Source organism: Staurois parvus, unplaced genomic scaffold (genome assembly GCF_062004578.1).
Source record: "Staurois parvus isolate SC_StPar_1 unplaced genomic scaffold, SC_StPar_1.0 ptg000430l, whole genome shotgun sequence".
Classification (NCBI taxonomy): domain Eukaryota; kingdom Metazoa; phylum Chordata; class Amphibia; order Anura; family Ranidae; genus Staurois; species Staurois parvus.
The window spans coordinates 743668-766503 of record NW_028318226.1 but is presented as its reverse complement, the minus strand read 5'-3'; the positions used below and the strand labels follow the sequence as shown (position 1 = coordinate 766503).

At 42.4% G+C, this 22836-nt stretch overlaps 2 protein-coding genes across 2 annotated transcripts in view; one reads left to right on the top strand and one right to left on the bottom strand.

Moving 5' to 3' along the window:
- Positions 1 to 15131, bottom strand: part of ANTXRL (ANTXR like) — a 244058-nt gene extending 228927 nt beyond the window's left edge. The window contains exon 1 of the mRNA XM_089687558.1: positions 14930 to 15131. Coding sequence (XP_089543684.1) covers positions 14930 to 15054 — 125 coding nt within the window. The 5' untranslated portion in view covers positions 15055 to 15131. The remainder of the gene's footprint in view (positions 1 to 14929) is intronic.
- Positions 1 to 22836, top strand: part of LOC149454419 (uncharacterized) — a 117099-nt gene that overhangs the window by 21953 nt on the left and 72310 nt on the right. The window lies entirely within an intron of this gene.

Sequence of the window (22836 nt, the reverse complement as noted above, 5' to 3'; positions counted from 1 at the left end):
AATGTGTTAGGAATGGAAGGATGCCCCATCGTTTGATGGAAATGAAAATGATCAACCTACAGAGGACTAAAGTAATGCAGCAGACTCGTCCATTTTGCTGAAATTTCATTGCAGCAACTCAAAATGGTACTCAGTAGTTTGTTTGGCCCCCACGTGCTTGAATGCATGCCTGACAACGTTAGGGCCTGCTCCTAATGAGACGATGGATGGTGTCCTGGGGGATTTCCTCCCAGATCTGGACCAGGGCATCATTGAGCTCCTGGAGAGTCTGAGGTGCAACCTGGTGGCGTCAGATGGACCGAAACATGATATCCCAGAGGTGTTCTATTGGATTTAGGTCAGGCACTCATGGGGGCCATTCAGTGGTATCAATTCCTTCATCGTCCAGGAACTGCCTGCATACTCTCGCTACATGAGGCCGAGCATTGTCGTGGACAAGAACCCACTGCACCAGCGCAGTGTCTGACAATGGGTCCAAGGATTTCATCCGGATACCTAATGGCAGTCAGGGTGCCATTGTCTAGCCTGTAGAGGTCTCTGTGTCCCTCCATAGAAATGCCTCCCCAGACCATCACTGATCCACTACCAAAACGGTCATGCTGAACGATGTTACAGGCAGCATAACAGTCTCCATGACTTCTCCAGACCCTTTTAAGTCTGTCACATGTGCTCAGGGGGAATCTGCTCTCATCTGTGAAAAGCACAGGGCTCCAGTGGCGGACCTATCAATTCTGGTGTTCAGTGGCAAATGCCAATTGATGCTGGACAGGGCCCACTAGAGGACGTTGGGCCCTCAGGCCACCCTCATGAAGTCTGTTTCTGATTGTTTGGTTAGAGACATTCACATCAGTGGCCTGCTGGAAGTCATTTTGTAGGGCTCTGGCAGTGCTCATCCTGTTCCTCCTTGCACAAAGGAGAAGATGCTGGTCCTGCTGATGGGTTAAGGATCTTCTACGGCCCTGTCCAGCTCTCCTAGAGTAACTGCATGTCTCCTGGAATCCTCTCCATTCTCTTGAGACTGTGCTGGGAGACACAGCAAACCTTCTGGCAATGGTACGTATTGATGTGCCATCCTGGAGGAGTTGGACTATCTGTGCAACCTCTGTAGGGTCCAGGTATTGCCTCATGCTACCAGTAGTGGCACCGACCCTAGCCAAATGCAAAACCAGTGAAAAACAGTCAGAAAAGATGAGTAGGGAGAAAAATGTCAGTGGCCTCCACCTGGAAAATCATTTCTGTTTTGGTTGTCGTCTCATTGTTGCCAATCTAGTGCACCTGTTGTTAATTTCATTAACACCAAAGCAGCTGAAACTGATTAACAACCCCCTCTGCTACTCAACTGACCAGATCAATATCCCAGGAGTTTAATTGACTTCATGCTATACTCTGATTAAAAAGTGTTCCTTTAATTTTTTTGAGCAGTGTATATTTTTCAAGCAGAAGCCCTAGAGAATAAAATGGTGGGTGTTGCAAACTTTTTTTTTTTTTTCGGTGTTGACAAAATGCACTTTAATGAATATTAATGCAAAAAAAACCACAATATACTGAATAACCCATTTTTTTTAGAAAATATTAAAGATGATGTTACGCTAAGTATAAATGTATTAAAATTGCGCACGCTCGTGGAATGGCGCCAAACTACAGTACATGAAAATCTTCATAGGCGACGCTTTAAAAATGTTTACAGTTTACCCATTTAGAGTTACAGAGGAGGACTAGCACTAGAAATATTGCTCTCGCTATAACATTTGCAGTGATACCTCACGCGTGGCACGAGCACCGTTTACATATGTGGGTGCCACCTGCATATGTGTTCGCCACTGAGCACGAATATGGTGGGACAGAGGAGCTTTAATTTCTTTTTTTATTCATAATTTAAAAAACCAAAACAAACCCTAGTTGTACCCCATAAAAGGTCAGCTCAGTGCAATACTCACCTTAAACCAGAAGCTGTGTCTTGCAGTACCTCTTCTTCATCACAAAATGCCCTCAGTCTTCTGGTTTGAATGACCCCTAGCTTCACTCAATCTGGAAGCCTAAAGTGAGTAGAGGGTGTCATGTCCTCGCCCCCAAAGAATAAAGCTAACGTCATCACGTCTGCATCACTCACTGCGTCATTCAGGGCCGCTCACTACACAGTAAAGGACTGATGAGGATAAAGAGCTAGTGTATCACATGACCCCCTAAATCTGCATTCTTCCTGCCTTTGATTGTCTTAGGCAATCTCTTGGAGCTGAAATAAGTACTGGTCATCAAGCAGCAGTCTTTTTGCTAGCTATGGTGTTGGACAGCTGCAGGGGAGGGGGGTGACCTGTCCAGCCTTGTAGCTAGGCTTACAAAGCACATAGGAACATGGGACACAATACTACATGTACTTTGTCTCTGGGGGGACCACACCACTAAAAAAATTAAGTATGAGTTCTTCTTTAAGTGTTTTAGGGCTGGTTCACACAGTTATAATTTATGTATTCCAGATGTGTTTTTGATTCATTTTCTTTGCTTTCCAGTGCATTTTTTTCCTTTTTTTTTTTTAAATTTGAAAAATCTTTATCCTAATTCAGAACAATGTGTTCTGGTGCAATTACGTGTGTTTCAATGCGTTTACGTGCATTTTGCTGCGTTCAAGATTAACAAAATGCAGCAGGCTGTACTTTTGTTGACTGCACTGGAACTGACCACATTGGTGTGAACTAGGTTCATTGAAACCCATGGAAAGCACAGTGCATGTATTTTTGTTGCAGTTTAAAAATGGACTGAAAAGCATCTGTTGTAAACCAGCCCTTATTAAAATGTGAAGATCAGTGATAGGCAGTAACCAAATTTAATAATTTCTGTTATTAAAATGTACAGATTGTGTTAACCAATAGGGGAAAGTATCAACATTACCAAAACACATTATTATTGTTTTGAGCAACTGAGTATCTATTTATTGGGATGAATAAAAATCTGCTCTCCCCAAGCTACCGGCCATCACATGGTCTCAGACTACCAATCAATGCAGACCAATATTTCCAATCAGAATCAGAGAATCAAGAAGGCAGCCCTTTGGCTGATAATTGGTTACTATGTGTGACAGTACATTGCAATATTAAAGGACTACTGCACTCTAAAGCAAATACATAGCATTTAAGGAATTGTGAGAGCCAGGGCCAGGTCAGGATGGGGCAGGAGGGGTGGCTGCCCTGAGTGCTGTGGCATCATGTGAGGTAGAGGGAGAGTTCCTGCCACTACAAACTGACAGGAGTAGTGACAGTAGAATCACTACTCCTGTCATCTTAGCGCAAGGAATGACAAGTGGAATTGAGAGCAGAAGAGAGTCGGGAGGAGGTGTGGGCTGTGCTCTCTCTCCCCACCAACTCCTGCATTGAGACTGTCAGATCAGGCTTTGCATGGCTTCCTTACCTGCCCCATCTCCTCCCAGCAAAGAGAAGATGGGGCGGGTAAGGAAACTCTTGGGGGTGAAAGATGTGAGGTGAGAGGGGGATTTCAGCAGGGGAAGGGGGTTTGTAGTGGGAGGATGGGGAATTTTTGTTTGGGTAGAATTTTGGCTTGCAATGGGAATATATGCTTAGGAGGTTAGCATGCAGATTAGTGCTTTTGTTTTTTGTTTTTTAGAAGGTGGGGGGTGTGATTTTTGCTGACATATAATACTCATAAATCTTGAGTGGGGTGTAGTTTGGCATCTTGCCCTGGGCGCTAGTGGACCTTGTCCCAGCAGTGGAGAAAGCTACTAATAACATTTACACCTATGTGTGCCAAGATCATCCAAAACGCTATATTTCAATTATGCTTCGATGTGGGTGGGTCAAAAATTCAGTTCTTGGCTCTGCTCAGTGTCAAAACCAAGCAAGGCAGTCTCCCTCCCCCTGCTGCACTCAGTAAAAAAATAAAGACTCATACAATGAGATTGTGCCTGATAATATATCGTGCATACACAGTGCTTGCTGTCTAAAATTTTACTTTGGTCCTAAGACTTTCATTGGGGTGTAGTCATTTTTGCAACATGGTCTTGAATGAATTTGTTAGAAAATCTTGTTTGCAATCAATGGCCCGCATTTGTGGGAGTATTTTGTAGTATAGTGTCCCATAGAAAATGTAGCTTCTGAAAAGAAAGGAAAGGTTTTCTGACAAATCTGTTGGGGTGTACTCATTTATACTGAGCACTGTATAGGACTACTCTTAACAGAAACGCATATATAAAGTTGGTGGGAAACGGAATACTTCAGCTTCTGGCTAAAATTGATTTTGTTTTTGTTTTTTTTTGTTTGTTTTTTTTTTGGGGGGGGGGGGGCTTTCTAAAAGCATAGACCAATTATACACATTTGTAAACTAACCTGAGAGGATCATTAACAAAACAACCCAAGCATCACCAATAGTTGATGCCTGGAGGGTTAACAAATAAATATCATGTAACAAAAGTATCCTCTACAGCAGTGAATGCTTACCAGCATGCTAGAAAACAATTACAACCATTAAAGGATCCTTCCCTTTTTTCCTTCTAAAGAAAGTGAACAATATTCCTTTTGTTCACATTTCATAAAATGTCCAAGTCAGGAGAAAATGGAGCACTGCGTGCACGACAACGAAAAGCACAACGTGTATGGTCAGTCCTAGGTGGTGGGAGCTGAGTTTTGACTACTTGTCATGGGTTATAGCACAGCATTATTCTGAACTGTATGATAATTATATCAAATCTTCATGTGCCTAGTACTACTCAGTACACACGGACAGTATCAAGTATATTCATGAAAGAGTTAAATGCAAAGGACAGTGGCTCCTAGCATCCTTAAAGTGGACCTTCACTCAAAAGTGAAAGTTCTGCTTATCCTCCTCTCTACCTCCCCCAACACTTATTTATGTCCCTTTTTTTTATATTTTATGGGGAGTCAGGGCTGTCTTAATGCATGGGCACCCCTGGGTACTGCCCAAGGGCCCCAGGTGAATGGGGGCCCCATGATAATCTTGCATTATATCATGCTTGACAGCCTGTCCCGGATTTGCCGGGACAGTCATTCTTTTCACTAAGCTATCCAGGGTTGGCTCTGTCTCGGAACCTATACTCTGCCCTCCCGATACCAGTATTATGCCCTCTTAACCTCTCCTGTACTGTGCCTTTGTGTTGATTAGTCTTTGATTTTTGGCATGTTTTCTTATTTAAAAATATAGGTTTAATTCTATCAACTATTTATACTTTAATTTTTGAGAGTAGGAGCGTAAATTGGGGCAGGTTAGTAGGGGCCCCACTATATTACTTTGCCCAGGGGCCCATGATGCTATTAAGACATCCCTACGGGGAGTAGTTACCTTTTTTGATATATATCTGCTCCTACTTCTTCATTTCCTGCCTAGGCGAGAATTACATTACTTGCTCCACCCCCTCCCCACACGCAGCATGCTGGGACAGGGCACGCCCCCCAGTCTTATGCATGCAACTGGATACCAAATTCAAGATGACAGCGCTGGCAATCTGCATCGGTGAGAACAGTGCTGGACTCCAGGGACTGGTAGGTACTTTCATTTTTAAAAGTCAGCAGCTACAGTATTTGTAATTCCTGAGTTTTATTTTTTTTTTCTTTTAAGAAAGGGTGAAGTTCCTCTTTGAGCCCGGGTTCATGCTGATGCAGTCCAGAATTTACAGCGTTTTCTGTGCAAATTCTGCCCGCATCAGAATCGCACCCCGTACATGCCAACCCGCTGCGGGTGTGTATATTAACCAATTCAATATGGGGCAATTTTACACCTTCCTGCCCAGGCCAGTTTGCACACTTTGAATGACAATTGCGCGGTCATCCAACATTGTACCCAAACTTAAATGTTATCAGTTTCTTCACACAAATAGAGCTTTCTTTTGGTGGTATTTAATCACCGCTGGGGTTTTTATTTTTTGCTAAATTAATAAAAAAAGACCAAAAATTTTGAAAAATACACACGTTTTTCTTTGTTTCTGTTATAAAAGTTTGCAAATAAATAATTGTTCTTCATGAATTTAGGCCAAGATGTATTCTGCTACATGTCTTTGGTGAAAATAACCCAAATTAGGATGTATTTTTTAGTTTGTAGGAAAGTTATAGAGTTCACAAACTATGGTATAGATCTGAATATTGATCAATCCTGAAGTACTGACAGCCAATCTAATTTCTTGAGGTCCAAGAATGTCAGAACAGTACAGATATCCCCCAAATGACCCCTTTTTGCAAAGTCTGACGTACTTCATAAGAGGCATGGCGAGTTTTTTGAAGTTGTTTTTTTTTTGTCATAATTTTTCGGAAAATTAAAAAAATTAGTTTCACTATTTTTTTTTTACATCTTGTCACCAGTGCAGTACAGCATCATCATATAACTGGCATGGCGGTGATCAGGGACACTGACTGGTGACAGTATGAAAAAAATATATATATTTTTTTAAAACTTTTTTTATTATTTTTTATTTTTAATTTTGTTTTCTTTTTTTTTTGATTTTTCGCTATGACTAAAGTAGTACAATGTTACCATAGTAACATTGTACTACTTTAGGGAAGTGATCAGTATTTTTTTTTACACAGTTTGCTTATAGCAAAGAATCACTTTGCTATAAGCAAGCATTTACCTGAATGACATCGATTCATTCAGGGAGTTTTTTTTTTTTTTTTTTTTTGTGCTTAGCTGTGATTTGGCCACAGCTAATCACATGACATGTGCATGTGATTAGCTGTGACCATTCACAGCTAGACACTAGTATACAATGGATGGCATGAATGAAGCCATCAATTGTATACAACTGTCATGTGACCTGCTGTGATTGGTCACAGCAGGTCACATGGTACATGCAACGGGGGCCGGTACTCAGATCTGTCATTGGCCGTGTCCGAGGTACACGGTTGGCGACAGATTGCGCCGCTGCGCGGCTCTGCAGGAGCGCAATCTGCGCATGTGTAGGAGGACGCCATATGGCGTCCACCCGGAACGCTGATGACATTTGCCGGCCGCCATTCGCCCATAGGGCGGGCGGCAAATGGTTAAGTTAACAACACCCCGAAAGTGGTCCGCAAAAGGCGGTGCGATGTGCAGAATTGGATCGCATAGGTGTGAATACCCATGCAATCCAATTCTATTGTGGACCAAAAAAGGGTTCTGCACCTTTTTGGTGGGGGTGCAGTGCGATTAGAGCAATACAAAATGTATGGCTCCAATTGCACCGCACACAAATCGCATGTAATTTGCACAGGAATGCGGTGCGGTTCCTGTGCAAATCACATGCGAGATACCACACCACATATATGTGAACCTGGGCTGAAAGTAGTTATCTGATCTGCTTACAGTGAACTGAAAGTGGACCTACTTTGTATCTGAGCACTACAAATGAAAAGTACTATGTCATTCATTTTTAATATTCAAAGCCAACTCATCTTTCCATCCATGCCTCTGTGCTTTGTTTTGCTGAGATATCCCTTCAAAAAATACTCCCTTGCATTTCTGGCCATGGCTATCATGAGTAAGGCTGGCCATACATTAGCTGGTTAGACAGGCTGGTAGGGGCCCCAGTGCATTACTTTGCCCAGGGACCCATGATACTATTAAGACCGCTGTGACTCCTTCCTCCATCACACTAAAACCCCCTAATGTCAGCTGTTGTCAAACACTAGGGAGAGTAGGTGTGTAATTTGGGACAGGCTGGTAGGGGCCCCAGTGCATTACTTTTCCCAGGAGCCCATGACGCTATTAAGACGGTCGTGACTCTTTCCTCCATCGCACTATAACCCCCTAGTGGCAGCTGTTGTCAAACACTAGGGGAGGAGCAATGACATCAATCCCTCAGTCATGTGACAATGTTTGCATTAGTGATTGGCTGGTGAACCTGAGCACTCTCATGGAAGTAACATGAAGCATTGAGTATTGCCACTGGCTGCGATAGAGAAAGGAGCAGTGGAGCAGAACTGACAAGGTGAGTATAAGGCTACATACATGCCTGCACACTTCCTAAACGCGCAACAAAACACACAGAAATGTGCTGCAATCATAGGTCGTGCTTGCGGTGCCATTCATTGTTAACGGCACTGCAAGCACGGGTAGCAGATGTATTTTGATACACGACAAAGCAAGCTGCAAACATGCAAAAATGCGCACTGAAAAAACCGCCTGATGCTCCATGAGCAAAAAGGTTCTGGAGCTATTATGGGGCGTTTGGCACTTATTCAAGTGAATGGGCTCCCCTTGGCATGAAACACGCAAAAAAAATGCAAGAAAAAAGTGAGCAAGAAGGCGAGTTCCCACTACGCTCAGGGGAGAATGAGACCTGAAGGAGTCAAGGGGCCCCTTGTAAGGATACTGTCACTGTACTCTGAATAGGAAAGTCCCTATAAGAATCCAGTACCCATGGAAGTAATATCTCAGTTGTATGTAGAGACAGATGTAGTAGTCACTACCTAATTTTTAGGCTTCCTGGCAGGACGGTGCAGATGTGTCTCTGCTATAGTTTTTAAATCTGTCACCCAAATTTAAAGTCCCACTCCGAGCACCAAAATGTATCCTTGCTGTGGGGCCACCCTGTACTGTAAAGGCTATTACACAGAGCTCTAAACCGCTATCGCTACTCATGCAATAGGAGTCGGCGTGCACTCCATAGACTGGAAGCGGATGTGACATCAACGGACCTGGATATGACTGGATGCAACACTATGCCTCTACATGTTTTGCCAATCTGGCATCTTACATAGTTAGTCTGGCTGATAAAAGACAAAAGTCCATCCAGTTCAACCAAAATAAAATGTATAATCCTATACCCACAGATCCAGAGGAAGACAAAAAAAACAGCAAAGCTTGACACAATTTACTCCTGCAGGGGGAAAAACTTCCTTCCTGATCCACCGAGAGGCAATCAGATATTCCCTGGGTCAACTTTATAAATGTTAGTATCCAGTTATATTCTGTGTATCTAGGAAAGAATCCAAGGCTTTTTTAAAGCAATCCACTGAGCTGGCCAGAACCATCTCTTGAGGGAGTCTATTGCACATTTTCACAGCTCTTACTGCGAAGAAACCTTTCCGTATTTGGAGATTAAATTTCTTTTCCTCCAGATGTAGAGTGCCCCCCGTCATCTGTGATGACCTCAGGGTGAATAACTCTACACCAAGTTCACTATATGGACCACTGATGTGTTTATACATGTTCATCATATCCCCCCTTAATCTTCAGGAAGAGCTGAGTGTATTAGTGCCGAGGATTGGGCACCAACTAATGTGAGTGTATTTTTGTTGTTTTTATCTATTTTTATAATAAATATACTACACTATGAGAAATTTCTCCTTCTGATTTATGATGATCTTGGATTGTGGAGTATATTGGGAGAATATATATTATATTTATATTTCAGCTACTTACATATAGCGCCATCAATTTACGCAGCGCTTTACATATGTATTGTGCAATCACATCAGTCCCTAACCCTCAAGGGGCATACAATCTAAGGTATTGAGAGGATACCCATTGAAGTTCCAAAACCTTGGGGACACAAAGTGCATTAGACCTTCTTTTAATTAAGAGGTCATGGATGGTTGGTGAGTGCAATGTATTGGCATACGGTGCTGGAGCACAGAGGGTTTCTGCACTGTTTCTGATCCACAATTTGGTGTGGGACTTTTGTTTTTCGACTTGCTGCTTTATAACACTTTGTTTTTGTATGTTTTTATATTAAAGCCAGAATATTGTTTGTTTAGCATGTATATGAAGTGCCATACCTTACTTTAGTATTTTGTTCACAAATGATCTTGCGCTTTAAGGGGCAGCTAACACCTCATTCTTTTCATGGTTGATATAGAAATTAACATTTCTTGGATACACATTTTTGCAAGCATAGTCTATTGGATGGTAAGAGAAGGCGCTTAGACTTTTTGTTAAATAAAGTATAATAAATACCCTACTCGTCCATCCAGCAGGATTCCTCCTCCAACAGGGTCTCCCGAAGCCACTTACCTTTGTTAGGGGAATGCAGGAAGCCTGCCTAGATGTCATGAATGGTTAATCCTTGCATTGTGGAGAACCTCACTGCAAGGACAATCCTAGAGATCAGCCTTCGAATCCAAGAAGAATCATGATACCCTCATTGTAATGGCCATGGAAGGTGTGCAGAAAGCTCATCACTGGCATCCCCAGGAGATATGAGAAACCACATACGGTCACCATTCATGTGGGTGTAGGATTATAACTTTTTTTTTTTTTGTATGGTTGAACTGGATGGACCTTTGTCTTTTTTCAGCCAGACTAACTATGTAACAATGCATAAAAACTATTTTGAAATATATGTATGTTGTCACTATGTGCTGAATGGTTATCCTTTACTATACTTGAGGGGGGCTTTAGTGCTCAACTTGATGTGCTTTGTTCTTATCTTCTCTTTTGAAGTGTATCTTTTGTAATATGGGTCCTATTATGGACATACAATTCTTTTATGTCAATAAATGGTTATACAGTTGCAAGAAAAAGTATGTGAACCCCTTGGGATTACGTGGAGTTTTGCATGAATTGGGTATATAATGTGCTCTGAATGTCATCTAAGTCACAACAATAGAAGAACACAGTCTGCTGAACATAATACTACACAAACATTAGATGTTGCCATGGTTTAATTGCACATAACATGTAAACATTCACAGTGCAGGGAGGAAAAAGTATGTGAGGCCCTAGCTTAATGACTTCTCCCAGAGCTAATTGGAGCCAGGAGTGAGCCAACCTTGACTCCAATCAGTGTGATGATATTGGATGTGTTGCTGACAGCTGTCCTGCCCTTAAAAAACACACACCTGTTTTGGGTTTACTGGTTTCAAGAAGCACTGTCTGATGTGAACCATGCCTCGCAGAAAAGAGCTCTCAGAAGACCTACGATCAAGAATTGTTGACTTGCATGAAGCTGGAAAGGGTTACAAAAGTATCTCCAAAAGCCTTGATGTCCATGTGTCCACGGTAAGACAGACTGTCTACAAATGGAGAAAGTTTAGCACTGTTGCTACTCTCCCTAGGCGTGGTCGCCCTGTAAAAATGACTGCAAGAGCACAGCGCAGAATGCTGCATGAGGTAAAGAAGAATCCCAGAGTATCAGCTAAAGACCTACAGAAATCTCTGGCACATGCTAACATTTTTGTTGACACATCTACAATAAGGAAAACATTAAACAAGAATGGAGTACATGGGAGGACACCACGGAGGAAGCCATTGCTGTCCAAAAAGAATATTGCAGCATGTTTGAAGTTTGCAAAAGAGCACCTGGATGTTCCACAGCACTACTGGCAAAATATACTGTGGACAGATGAAACCAAGATTGAGTTGTTTGGGAAGAACACACAACACTATGTGTGGAGAAAAAAAGGCACAGCACACCAACATCAAAACCTCATCCCCACTGTAAAACATGGCGGAGGGAGCATCATGGTTTGAGGCTGCTTTGCTGCCTCAGGGCCTGGACGGATTGTTGTCATTGATGGGAAAATGAATTCCACAGTTTAGCAAGACATTTTGCAGGAAAACGTACGACCATCTGTCCGCCAACTGAAGCTCTGCAGAGGATGGGTGATGCAACAGGACAATGACCCAAAGCATACAAGTAATTCAACAAAACAATGGCTGCAACAGCACAGAATACGCCTTCTGGAGTGGCCCAGTCAGAGTCCTGACCTCAACCCGATTGAAATGCTGTGGCATGACCTTAAGAGAGCGATTCACACCAGACATCCCAAGAATATTGCTACACTAAAACAGTTTTGTGAAGAGGAGTGGTCCAAAATTACTCCAGATCGTTGTGCAGGTCTGATCTGCAACTACAGGAAACGTTTGGTTGAGGTTATTGCTGCCAAAGGAGGGTCAACCAGTTATTAGGTCCAAAGGTTCACATACTTTTTCCTCCCTGCACTGTGAATGTTTACATGTTATGTGCAATTAAACCATGGCAACATCTAATGTTTGCGTAGTATTATGTTCAGCAGACTGTGTTCTTCTATTGTTGTGACTTAGATGACATTCAGAGCACATTTTATGCCCAATTCATGCAAAACTCCATGTAATCCCAAGGGGTTCACATACTTTTTCTTGCAACTGTATGTATTTTATTGTGTGGTCTCTTTCTGTGCCAAAAGAATCCGATGTCTTACCGTACTTAGCAGTTCAGTCTTTTTTCTTTTAAATTTGTAACAATGCAATCTGACTATAGAATCTTTGTACAATCAAGTTTAGATGTATCAAAACAATTGTAAATGACTACCTACATAATCTAACCAATCAATCTGTATCCAATCAGACCAGCCCTTGCGCTAAACAGCTGTTGGTAAATCTGAAGCTTACCACACAGGTAACAATCTGATTGTATCCTTTAGATCTACCAACAACTATGTAGTACAAGGACCTACCTGATTGAAAACGAATCGATTGGCTACTTAGGCCCTCATATTACACAGTTTTGGTAAATCTGAAGTTACATAGTTTTGTCAGGTTGAAAAAAAGACCCTCTAGTTCAATCAATAGAAAACTGATTGTACAAGGACAGTGCAGTCAGATTGTAACATAAATGCTGCCCCTAAAGAAGATTGTACAATCCAGTTGTATTTTGTGTGGGGAGTTTATGATGTTTAAGTCTCCAGGATTTCCCAGAAACTGAAATATTAGGTTGGTTGGACTGACTCTACATCTGTTACTCCCTCATGCAATAGGACAAGCTACAGCTTACAGTATTCGTAAAGCCAATTTTTTTCCTTTTGGATAAAGTAGAGATGGGTTAGAACCCCTTCATTTTTTATTGTCTGAGTCCCACTGACGAGATTTCCCTTAACTTCCTATCCCAAGTCAGAGGAGATCTCTGCAAAGTGTCTCCATTGGAAGATTTCCTTTCACCTCCAGCTCTGCTGACAAATCATATGTTTTGGATGTCCCTGTAGATATTGGTCATTAGAATATCACCAGCTGGGACACAGACAAAAATAAAAACCTGACAAAAACCTACAACCCTACAAAATTCTACCCAGCAATAAAATAAAAAGCTTCCTTTTTTCATGCTCTATTTTTCACTCTTCCTGTAAAGAATTCTTTCCCATTCTGATGGTTCCCAAATTACATCTTTTTAGGATTAAAATATTTCCGTTAGCTTTTTATTGTCTGTGTCCCATTGCGGAAATTTGCATTAAATTCCTACCTCAAATAAGAGGAGACCTCTGCAAAGTGACCCCATTGGAAGATTTCTTTTCTCTTTCAATCATGGGGACAATTCATACATTTTGGGTATCCCATTACTTTTGGGACCAGGGACAATGGTCACCAGGAGAAGCAGCAATAAAAACCTGACAAAGGTTCTAATCCTAAAACATTCTATTCAAAACTAAAATAAACACTTTTGACTTTTCACATCCTTTTTTTGCTCTTCCTGTAAAGAATCCTTTCCCATTCTGATGGTTTCCAAATGACATCTTAGGAATTAAATATTTCCATTTGTTTTTTTTTTTTATTGTCTGTGTCCCATTGGGGAGATTTCCACTAACTTCCTACCCCAAGTAAGAGATCTCTGCAAAGTGTCTCCATTTGAATATTTCTATTCTCTCCCAGTTCTGCTGACAAATACATTTTGGATGTTCCATCATCTTGGGACTGGAGACAATGGTCATCAGGAGAATATCCTCAGTGGGGACATGGACAGCAATACAAACCTGACAAAGGTTCCAACCCTACAGCAATCTACCCAATACTAAAATACAACATTTTCTCTTTCCATATTATTTTTTTCACTCTTCCTGTAAAGAATCCTTTCCTGTTTTCATGGTTCCCAAATGACATCTTCTTATGATGAAAAGATTTCTATTAGCTTTTTATTATCTGTGTTTCATTGGGGAGTTTTGCTTTAACTTTCTACCCCATGTAAGAGGAGATCTCTGCAAAGTGTCCCCACTGGAAGATCTCTTTTCACCTCCAGCTCTGGTGAAAAATGTATTTTGGATGCCCCATCATTTTGGGACTGGAGACAATGGTCACCAAGATAATATCCCCAGTGGGGACACAGATAACAATACAAACCTGACAAAGGTTCTAATACAACATTCTATCGAAAACTAAAATTAAATGTTTTGTCTTTCCATATCCTTTTTTCACTCTTCCTATAAAGAATCCTTTCCTGTTCTGATGGTTCCTAAATGACATCTCCTTAGGATTAAAAGATTTCCATTAGCTTTTTATTGTCTGTGTCCCATTGGGGAGATTTGCATTGTCTGTGTCCCATTGGGGAGATTTTCATTAACTTCCTACCCCAGGCAAGAGGAGATCTTTGCAAAGTGTCCCCATTGGAAGATTTCTTTTCACCTCCAGTTCTGGTGAAAAATTTATTTTGGATGTCCCATCATTGTGGGACTGGAGACAATGGTCACCAGGAGAATATTCCCAGCGGGGACACAGACAACAAAAAAACCTGACAAAGATTCTAACACTACTACAGTCTATCCAAAACTTAAATAAAGAATCCTTTCACATACTGATCCGAAATTAACTCATCTTGTCCTTTGCACAGTCCTTAGGATTAAAATATGTTTGTTTATTTATTACAGATACTTGTTTTAGCGCCATTTACCAGATCTTTAGCTATAAATATACAAATAATTGGAAAACCTTTAGGTGATCTCTTTTGTAATCGTATTGTGGAGCAGTGAAGCAGATCTATTCAGTGACAGCACTGCCTTTGAACCAATATGTGACCGATCAGTCCCATCCCTGTCAATATGCCGGCTCAGCCCTAACGCCTTCCTAAAGTCTGGAAGTTATTTGGCAAGTGCTGGCATCCAATTTTTAGGGATGATTTATCGTATGGGAATCCAGCGGGCGGCAGTTGGTTACTGTACTTTGCACATAATCGTCACTAAGCCTGCGAAGTCCTACAAACTCTCTTTGTTGTTGATGGCATGCTGCGCTCCCCATACAATGTGGCACTTACTTGTCCAGGATGAAGTAGAGATCGAACGCCCCATCACAAGACCTCTGCTCCTCGGTGTACTGAGCCTGGCACAGGAGGGGTAGCAGGGGAACCACAAGAGCTAACAGTCTGATCCCTGTCTTCATGGCCCAGAGCTTGTCCGAGTCTTCCAGGACTGATGGAAGGAGGGGGAGGACAGGGGGCAGCTGCAGCCAGGGTGGGATAGAGAGAGGGATGGAGGAGGAAGAGGATATGGGGAGGAGGAGAGGAATGTCTATGTAGCTCAAACCTCAGGGGGAGGAGAGGACGTTAACTCATTCACTGCACACTGCCAGGACTTCCAGAAGTTTGGGGAATTCAGGACGTCTTCTGAACTGGGGAAAAAAAAAATATAAAGATTTAAAACAAACTTGTATTCACTTAAAGGCCCACTAGGCTGACAACACATCTGGCTTATGTAAAAAAAAAATTGTATTTTTTTTTTCACATATTTATTATAGGGCTTATTCACACTGTGTGCGGTGACCTGCGTTTTTCCAGACTGCATAAACACAGGGTTGCTGATAGGGCACATAGAAAACAGTTGTACCCCATTCACGTGCGTGTCTGCATTTTTCTGCAGCACACTGGATGGCAACTTACTGCACTGCTGTGAACTGAGACAGATGAAGTTATAAAAAAAAAACCAGCAAAAAACAAACAAGCAGTAAGATGTGCTGAAATACGCATCAGACCACTCTCTTTTAGCATGCAGGCTAGGGTCAGTGTTGTCACCGGGTAATACTAGCCTGCATGCTAAAATACTATCTGATTTACTAAAACTAGAGAGTGCAACATCTGGTGCAGCTGTGCATGGCAGCCAATAGGCTTCTAACTTCAGCTTGTTCAATGAAACTTTGACAATATAACCTGAAAGCTGATTGGTTTCTATGCAGAGCTGCACCGGGTTTTGTACCAGTGTTTTACCATAAACTTAGCAGCCCCCATTCGCACGTGAGCAGTTTTCTGCTCGTTTTCCTACTGCTGACTGTGCAGAATCCCATTCTTTTTCAGAGCTGGTTCACTCCTATGTGTTGCGATTTATGCGTTTTTCAGGTGCATTTTTAAACATGCAATTTTGACGGGTTTTTTAAAGCGTTTTGTGGGTTTTTTTGCCATTAGGAAAGTATTGAGTGCGACTTGATGCAACGTTGATGAGACTTTAGGTGCAGTTCCATTGAAGTCTATTGCACCAAAAATGCAATCTGCTATGAGAAAGTACCTGACCCATTCCAAAAAAAAGCAGTGGCTGAAACGCATAGGTGGGAACGCGTCTTATAGGAAACCATCTTAAATTGACTGTAGTGCATTTCTGCAAAATGCACTAGAAATGCAAGAGTGTGAACAAGGCCTAATGCAGGCCATAGACGGGCCCTTTATCGGCCATATTGTCGGCCGATAAACAAAAAATCGGTCTGCCCCGTTGCCGATGCTGCAACCAATGTCCACGAAAAACGGACGTTTTTTGTGGATTTTCCAGCATGACCGATAAAAATAAACGAGAATATCCGCGAAAAACGGCTGATGGGCTGGCCCCACTAAAGGCGTGAATATCGGCTGATTTTTTGTGCGGACGAAATTTCAGCCGATAAACGACCCGTCTATGGCCTGCATAAGGGCTTGTTCACGCATGAGGTTGGAGGGGAGAGGGGGAGGGGGGGTAAAACCCTCATGGTTTAGCTGTGCTTTGCTTTTACTGTCCCACAACCAGGGGCGGACTGACCACTCGGGCACTGTCCGGGGTCAGTGGGGGGCCCCATGAGATTCCCCTGGTACCTTTCATAGGCTTTTTTGGGGTTAGCTTGAATGTGGGCGATGACACAGGGGTCCCATGATCCCCTATTTCCCAGGGGCCCCATGAGATGTCAGTCCATCCCTGCCCACAACTGATCCACTTTTAGCTGCAAAGGCAGTGGCTGGGGGTGTACTTATGCAAAAATGATATCCCTGGTGCTACGCTTGCTGAACACAGCCCACTCAAGTGAATGGGGCTGTTCTGCAAACAACTGCATGAGGTTGCCCTGCTCTAGGGCGGCAATCAAGGGTTTAAAGCAGATGGTGAGGTGGCAATACAACACCTCCTCATCGAATGTCAAATGCTATCTGAAGAGCGATCCAAACGTGTATCACTCTTTAGAGAGCATAGTACTCAGCATACCCTTTGGCGCTATATAAATACTGTATAAAAATAGTACTGGGCAGCATAGTGGCTAAATGGTTAGCACTTCCGCCTGGCAGTACTAGGGTTGTTGGTTCAAATCCCAACCGTGGCACCACCTGCCTGGAGTTTGTATGTTCTCCCTGTGCCTGCATGGGTTTTCTCCAGGTACTCTGGTTTCCTCCCACACTCCAAAGACATGCTGGTAGGTTAATTGGATCCTGTCTAAATTGGCCCTAACATGTATATGTATGAATGTAAATTAGGGACCTTAGATTGTACGCCCCTTGAGGGTTAGGGACTGATTTGAATGTGCAATATATATGTAAAGTACTGCATAAATTGACAGCGCTATATTAGTACCTGAAATATAAACCAGCCCTGTTCACATTTGTACATGCAGTTGCCCTAAGCTCAAAAAGGTACATGAGCTTTTGTTAGGCCTTTTTGCTACCCTAGACTACAATAGAAATTCCTTTAAACACATAGTACACCTGTTTTTGTGCATTTTTTAGTACATTTTGTATGTCTGAAGTATTCCTCTCTTCCTATAGAACTGGTCTTCTCCCTTTGTCCAGCACAGAAAACATCCTGATGCTTGATACATGCGCAAAAACGCCTGTATTAAGCAAGTAAAACACCTAAAAAAAAAACAGCAACAAAACACTTGCATATGCTTTGCCCAGGTGTGAATGCAGGCTAAGCTTAGATTCCCCATTCACACCTGAGCATTTCCTGAATGGGAACAAGTTAGCCCATCCTTGCACTCATTAAATTAATCCATTGTTACCGGGACCCCCAGCATGTGTGCGTTTTTACGAAAAAGGCTCAACAAATGTGTGGTTAAAAAAGGCACCAACTCAACACTCAGAAAGCTGCATGAGCTTCTTGGAAATTAATGGGTTGCCATAGTTACCATTCACGCATAGGCGTGAAGTATGGAAACATCTCCTTCTTTGTACGAGGGGCATTCAAATCAAACCGGGACTTTTAATTTTACAGGTATAAAAAGGGATGTTAGCGTGGAGGTACTAAATGCAGTAGTAAGTGGCAAGTGTGTCCTATTACTCTAAGGCAGTGCAGGCCAGTCCAGAGACCGGGAATCAAGATGGCAGACAACAGTGTTAGTGCGTGCATGGAACAGTGTGTGGCGATGAAGATTTTTGTGAACGAAGGTGTAAAACCCACAGATATCTACAGAAGACTTCAAGCACAGCACGGTGATGAGACGCTCAGCAGCAGTAATGGTGTAAACCGGGGGTCAGCAACCAGTAGATCTTGGCCAGGTGACCAGTAGATCACGGTCAGGGCTTGCTGACCCACCATCCCAGAGCATCAGAGTGCAATGCAGAGGAACTACTTGTAAAGTTGGGGCTGTCGTAGGGAGCAAGAGCCTCGTAAGTTGATGTCTCCTCTGTAGTGCCGGCTCCTACGTCCTGTCATGTTTGGTGGGTGTAGCACCAGCCAAGCATGACCCATTCAAGTGGGTGAAGGATCTGAGAGTTCTGGTAGATCACAAGCTTAATAATGGCATGCAATGCCAAGCTGCAGTTTCTAAAGTGAGCAAAATCCTCTCTTGTATTAAAAGAGGTATAGACTCCAGAGAGAGATATCATATTACCCCAGTACAAATCATTAGTAATACCTCATCTGGAATATGCAGATCAGTTTTGGGCACCAATTCATAAAAAGAACATTGAGGAACTGGAGTAAGTACAGAGAAGGGCAACCAAACTGATAAGAGGCATGGAGGAGATCAGCTATGAGGAAAGATTAGAGGAACTGAATTTATTCTCTCTTGTGAAGAGAAGATTAAGGGGGGATATGATCTCAATGTATAAATACATCAGTGGTTCATATAGTGAACTCGGTGTAAAGTTATTCACCCTGAGGTCATCCCAGAGGACAAGAGGGCACTCTTTTCGTCTGGAGGAAAAGAAATGTAATCTCCAAATACGGAAAGGTTTCTTCACAGTGAGAGCTGTGAAAATATGGAATAGACTCCATCAAGAGTTGGTTCTGGCCAGCTCAGTGGATTGCTTTAAAAAAGGCCTGGATTTTTTCTTAGATACACAGAATATAACTGGATGCTAACATTTATACGTAAAATTGATCAAGGGAATATCCGATTGCCTCCTGGTGGATCAGGAAGGAAATTGTTTCCCTGCAGGAGCAAATTGGATCATGCTTTGCTGGGTTTTTTTTTTCCTTCCTCTGGATCAACTGTGGGTATAGGATTATAACTTTTTTTTTTTTTTTTAATGGTTGAACTGGATGGACTTTGTTTCAGCCAGATTAGCTATGTAACTATTATAATAGTAAAGTGAATAAGGCAGCTCTGCAATTGCCCTGTAACCATGTGCAGTACAGCAAACAAGGGGTTAAACAGGCAGCGGTGTGTTGCTTTCTCACCACCTGCTTTAAGCCCTTGGACCCAGTAGAAGCATGCAGTTGCAGGGCACTTGCAGAGTGGCCCATTTACTTGAATGGGTCTCAGTTGACAGGTGGTAGCACCCACCAGAAGCAACTGCGGGTGCATGTGTACCCCTTTGGCTGCTGCCTCAGGGTGGGAATGTGGGAGGGGGGATTAGAACTGTGATTCAACTGCCATTTACAACTAAGGGCTCATTCACAGGTGCAGTAGGCACTGCTGCTCCTCTGCAAAGCAATCCCAGTGCGTTTGGTGGTGGAGAGGTTGTAGCAATTGTGCACACAGAGTTGGATGTGGTCATCCATCTTGCTAAGGATCCTCCATCTTGTATCTCTCTCCCCCCTCCCTCTCTATTGAGTGACATGTGGTCCCTGTGCTCTAGGGTTCAGAAGTGCACAGGCAATCAGGCACAGCTTCATGGTTATAAATCCCAAACTAGCTGGTGCCCGGGTGTCTGTTAGCTTTTCAATCTGAGATATCGTAAAGCCATAAACCAGTCCTTCACTGAGCTTCAAAGACATTCCAGCTAGCTGTAAAACAGACTCACATTTAAAAACCCACTTTTCCATATAATTTTATATCTGGAGCTGGGAAATAATTACATAAAAACCAAGCATATATTCGGTTAGTTCAGTTTAATGCAAGTCGTCTGATATCTTACACCCCCTAGTTGAAATCTACAGGAGAGCAGAAAATGATATCTCCTTAACCATCCCAAGCAGGTATGTCATATTTAATATCTAGACGTTCAGCAGATGATTCTGCTTATTAATCTACTAGTGGCTAGGCTGCTACATTCACCTAGGGTAGGTTATTGATCATGATATAAACTGCGAGGGATTTTGGTTCTAGCTTGGGTCTCCGCCTAAACACCCCTCCCCAAATGAGGTGATTGGTTCTCTGCTTTAAGGAGACACCCTGCTGAGTTCCTAGAAAAAGTCTTATGCTGGAAGGAGTTGAAGTTGAAGAATTCTTCCTTTTAACATCGGAACCAACTTTGGGAGAACGGTACCCTTTTGCTCTGACACTTGAACGCTGCTTAAACCAGGGCTGATGGCAAGTACTTTACCTCTCTAAACTTCTTTCTGTTATCTCTTTGCTGTGTTATTGCTCTCTGTATTTATATATATATATATATATATATATATATATATATATATATATATATATATATATAGGCTACATCTTTTTCTGTAAATATTGTTATCGCACCGTTTTGACCTTTTTAGTAATAAATCCTATTATCTGAAAAGTATTGAACTGTTTCTAAAGCTCTTTAATGCAAACTAAGGATCCCTGTCTCTGAAGAGCGCTACTGTGTGTTTTTAAAACCTCTATATATCTCTGCCTGCGGTGACAGTGGTATACAGACGATTATTCAAACATCATAGTGTTATTGCTAATATTGGCGAGTTTCCTCCTGCTCTGTACGAAAAGGTGGTGGTGGCAGTGTGAAGGGTTAATTGCGTAATTAACCTGACCCAGTAACAATCGCTCTCATGCTGCAGGTACATCGATTGTGGTCCATTAGCTAGAAAATCTTTGTACAGGGTGCAGCTGAGCGTGGCATTGTTACGCACGTGACAGCGCGGTTTTAGCTTGGCTAGTCCTTCGATCACAAGTTGGTGAGAAAGGCTGGGGGTCTGACGTCAGAATCGTCACAGAGGTGATATGTTGCTTCCTCATCATCTGATTTAAAAACACAATTGCCGTGCAATGCACACAATTGTGACACAGTAGTATGGCAATTAGAGGTTTAAATCCGATATGAAGAGGCAGCACTGTGCGTGGTAATATTTGACTTCTCCTGTGTGGTTCAGGTAGATCTCCATGTCTTTATGGTTGCCAACCCCTGGTGTAAACGATTCAAAGATAGCCGTATGTCCATCAGTGATGATCCCGGGCATGGTGGCTCCCAGCCCACAGCAGTCATTCCTGTGAACATCCAACGCGTGGAATGCCTGATCCTGGATAATCAATGAATAACTAGAAAAGTTAGAGCACGCTGGCTACCAAGACAGCTTTCTGCTTTTGTCCAGTTTTTGAGTGGTTTGCATACGCGTCTGCAGAAAAATAACAGGCCTGGTTTGATCACAAAGGGAGTCCGGTTTCTCCAGGACAATGCACAAGCTTATACTGCTCACCGCACTACATGCACATTACAGAAACTAGGCTGGAAGGTATTACTACATCCTCCTTACAGCCCGGACCTCGCTCCGAGTCATTTCCATCTGTTTGGACCCCTAAAAGAATTCCTTGGAGGTCAGCATTTCAGCACTGATGACAAAGTGAAGCAGGCTGTCCTAGGATGGTTCAGGCATACTGACAAATCTTTCTATGCTGAAGCTTTCCAGGCATTAGTTAAACGATGGGATAAGTGTATAAATGTAGCAGGGGAGTATGTAAAAAAAAATAAATGCAGTTTCCACTCCTTGAAATTTGAACTAATAATTATATAATCTCTAAAGTCCCAGTTTGACTTGAACGCCCCTCATATATTGGATCATTTATTGTTTTATACTGAAAATCTTCCATAAATATTTTGAAAGTAGAAAACATGCACAACATACACCAAAACGCAATGCCCATTGTCCTGCGTCATAGCATTTTGCTCTCAATTGCAGTGCATCTCCATTGAGCTTAACCACTTGCCCTCCAGAGGATTTACCCCTCTTCCTGACCAGGCCGTTTTTTGCGATACGGCGCTGCGTTACTTGCAATGCAATGTCATGCAATGCTGCACCCAAATGAAATTTACGTGTTTTTTTCCTCACAAATAGAACCTTCTTTCTGTAGTATTTGATTGCCTATATTAAAAAAAAAAAAAAAAAAACACTGACAATTTTGAGAAAAAAAACTAACTTTTGACTTTTTGCTATTAATCACGTCCAGTAAAAAAATAGTGTATACAAATGGCGGGATATATACTGGAATTTTCGATCAGTGAATTATGGCGTGACTGCGACAGGCATTCTGACACTGGGGGGGAACTGTCTTGGTGTCACTGACATCCCCAGTGATACCAATACAGTGATCAGTGCTAACAAAAAGCACTAACACTGTACTAATGGCACTGGGCAGGAAGGGGTTAACATCTGGGGCGAGCGAGCAAAGGGTTAACTGTGTGCTCTTTCACTATGGGGCTCTGTGTGTGTGCTTCACTGTAAGCACACTGCTTTGTATGGTTCTGTGATGCAGAGCCATACAAAGCAGTGTGCAGGAGCTGACAGGGGAGAGATCTGTGTTGTTTATACACAGGTCTCTCCCCCGTTGGAGATACTTGTCGATCACCAGGTGCCA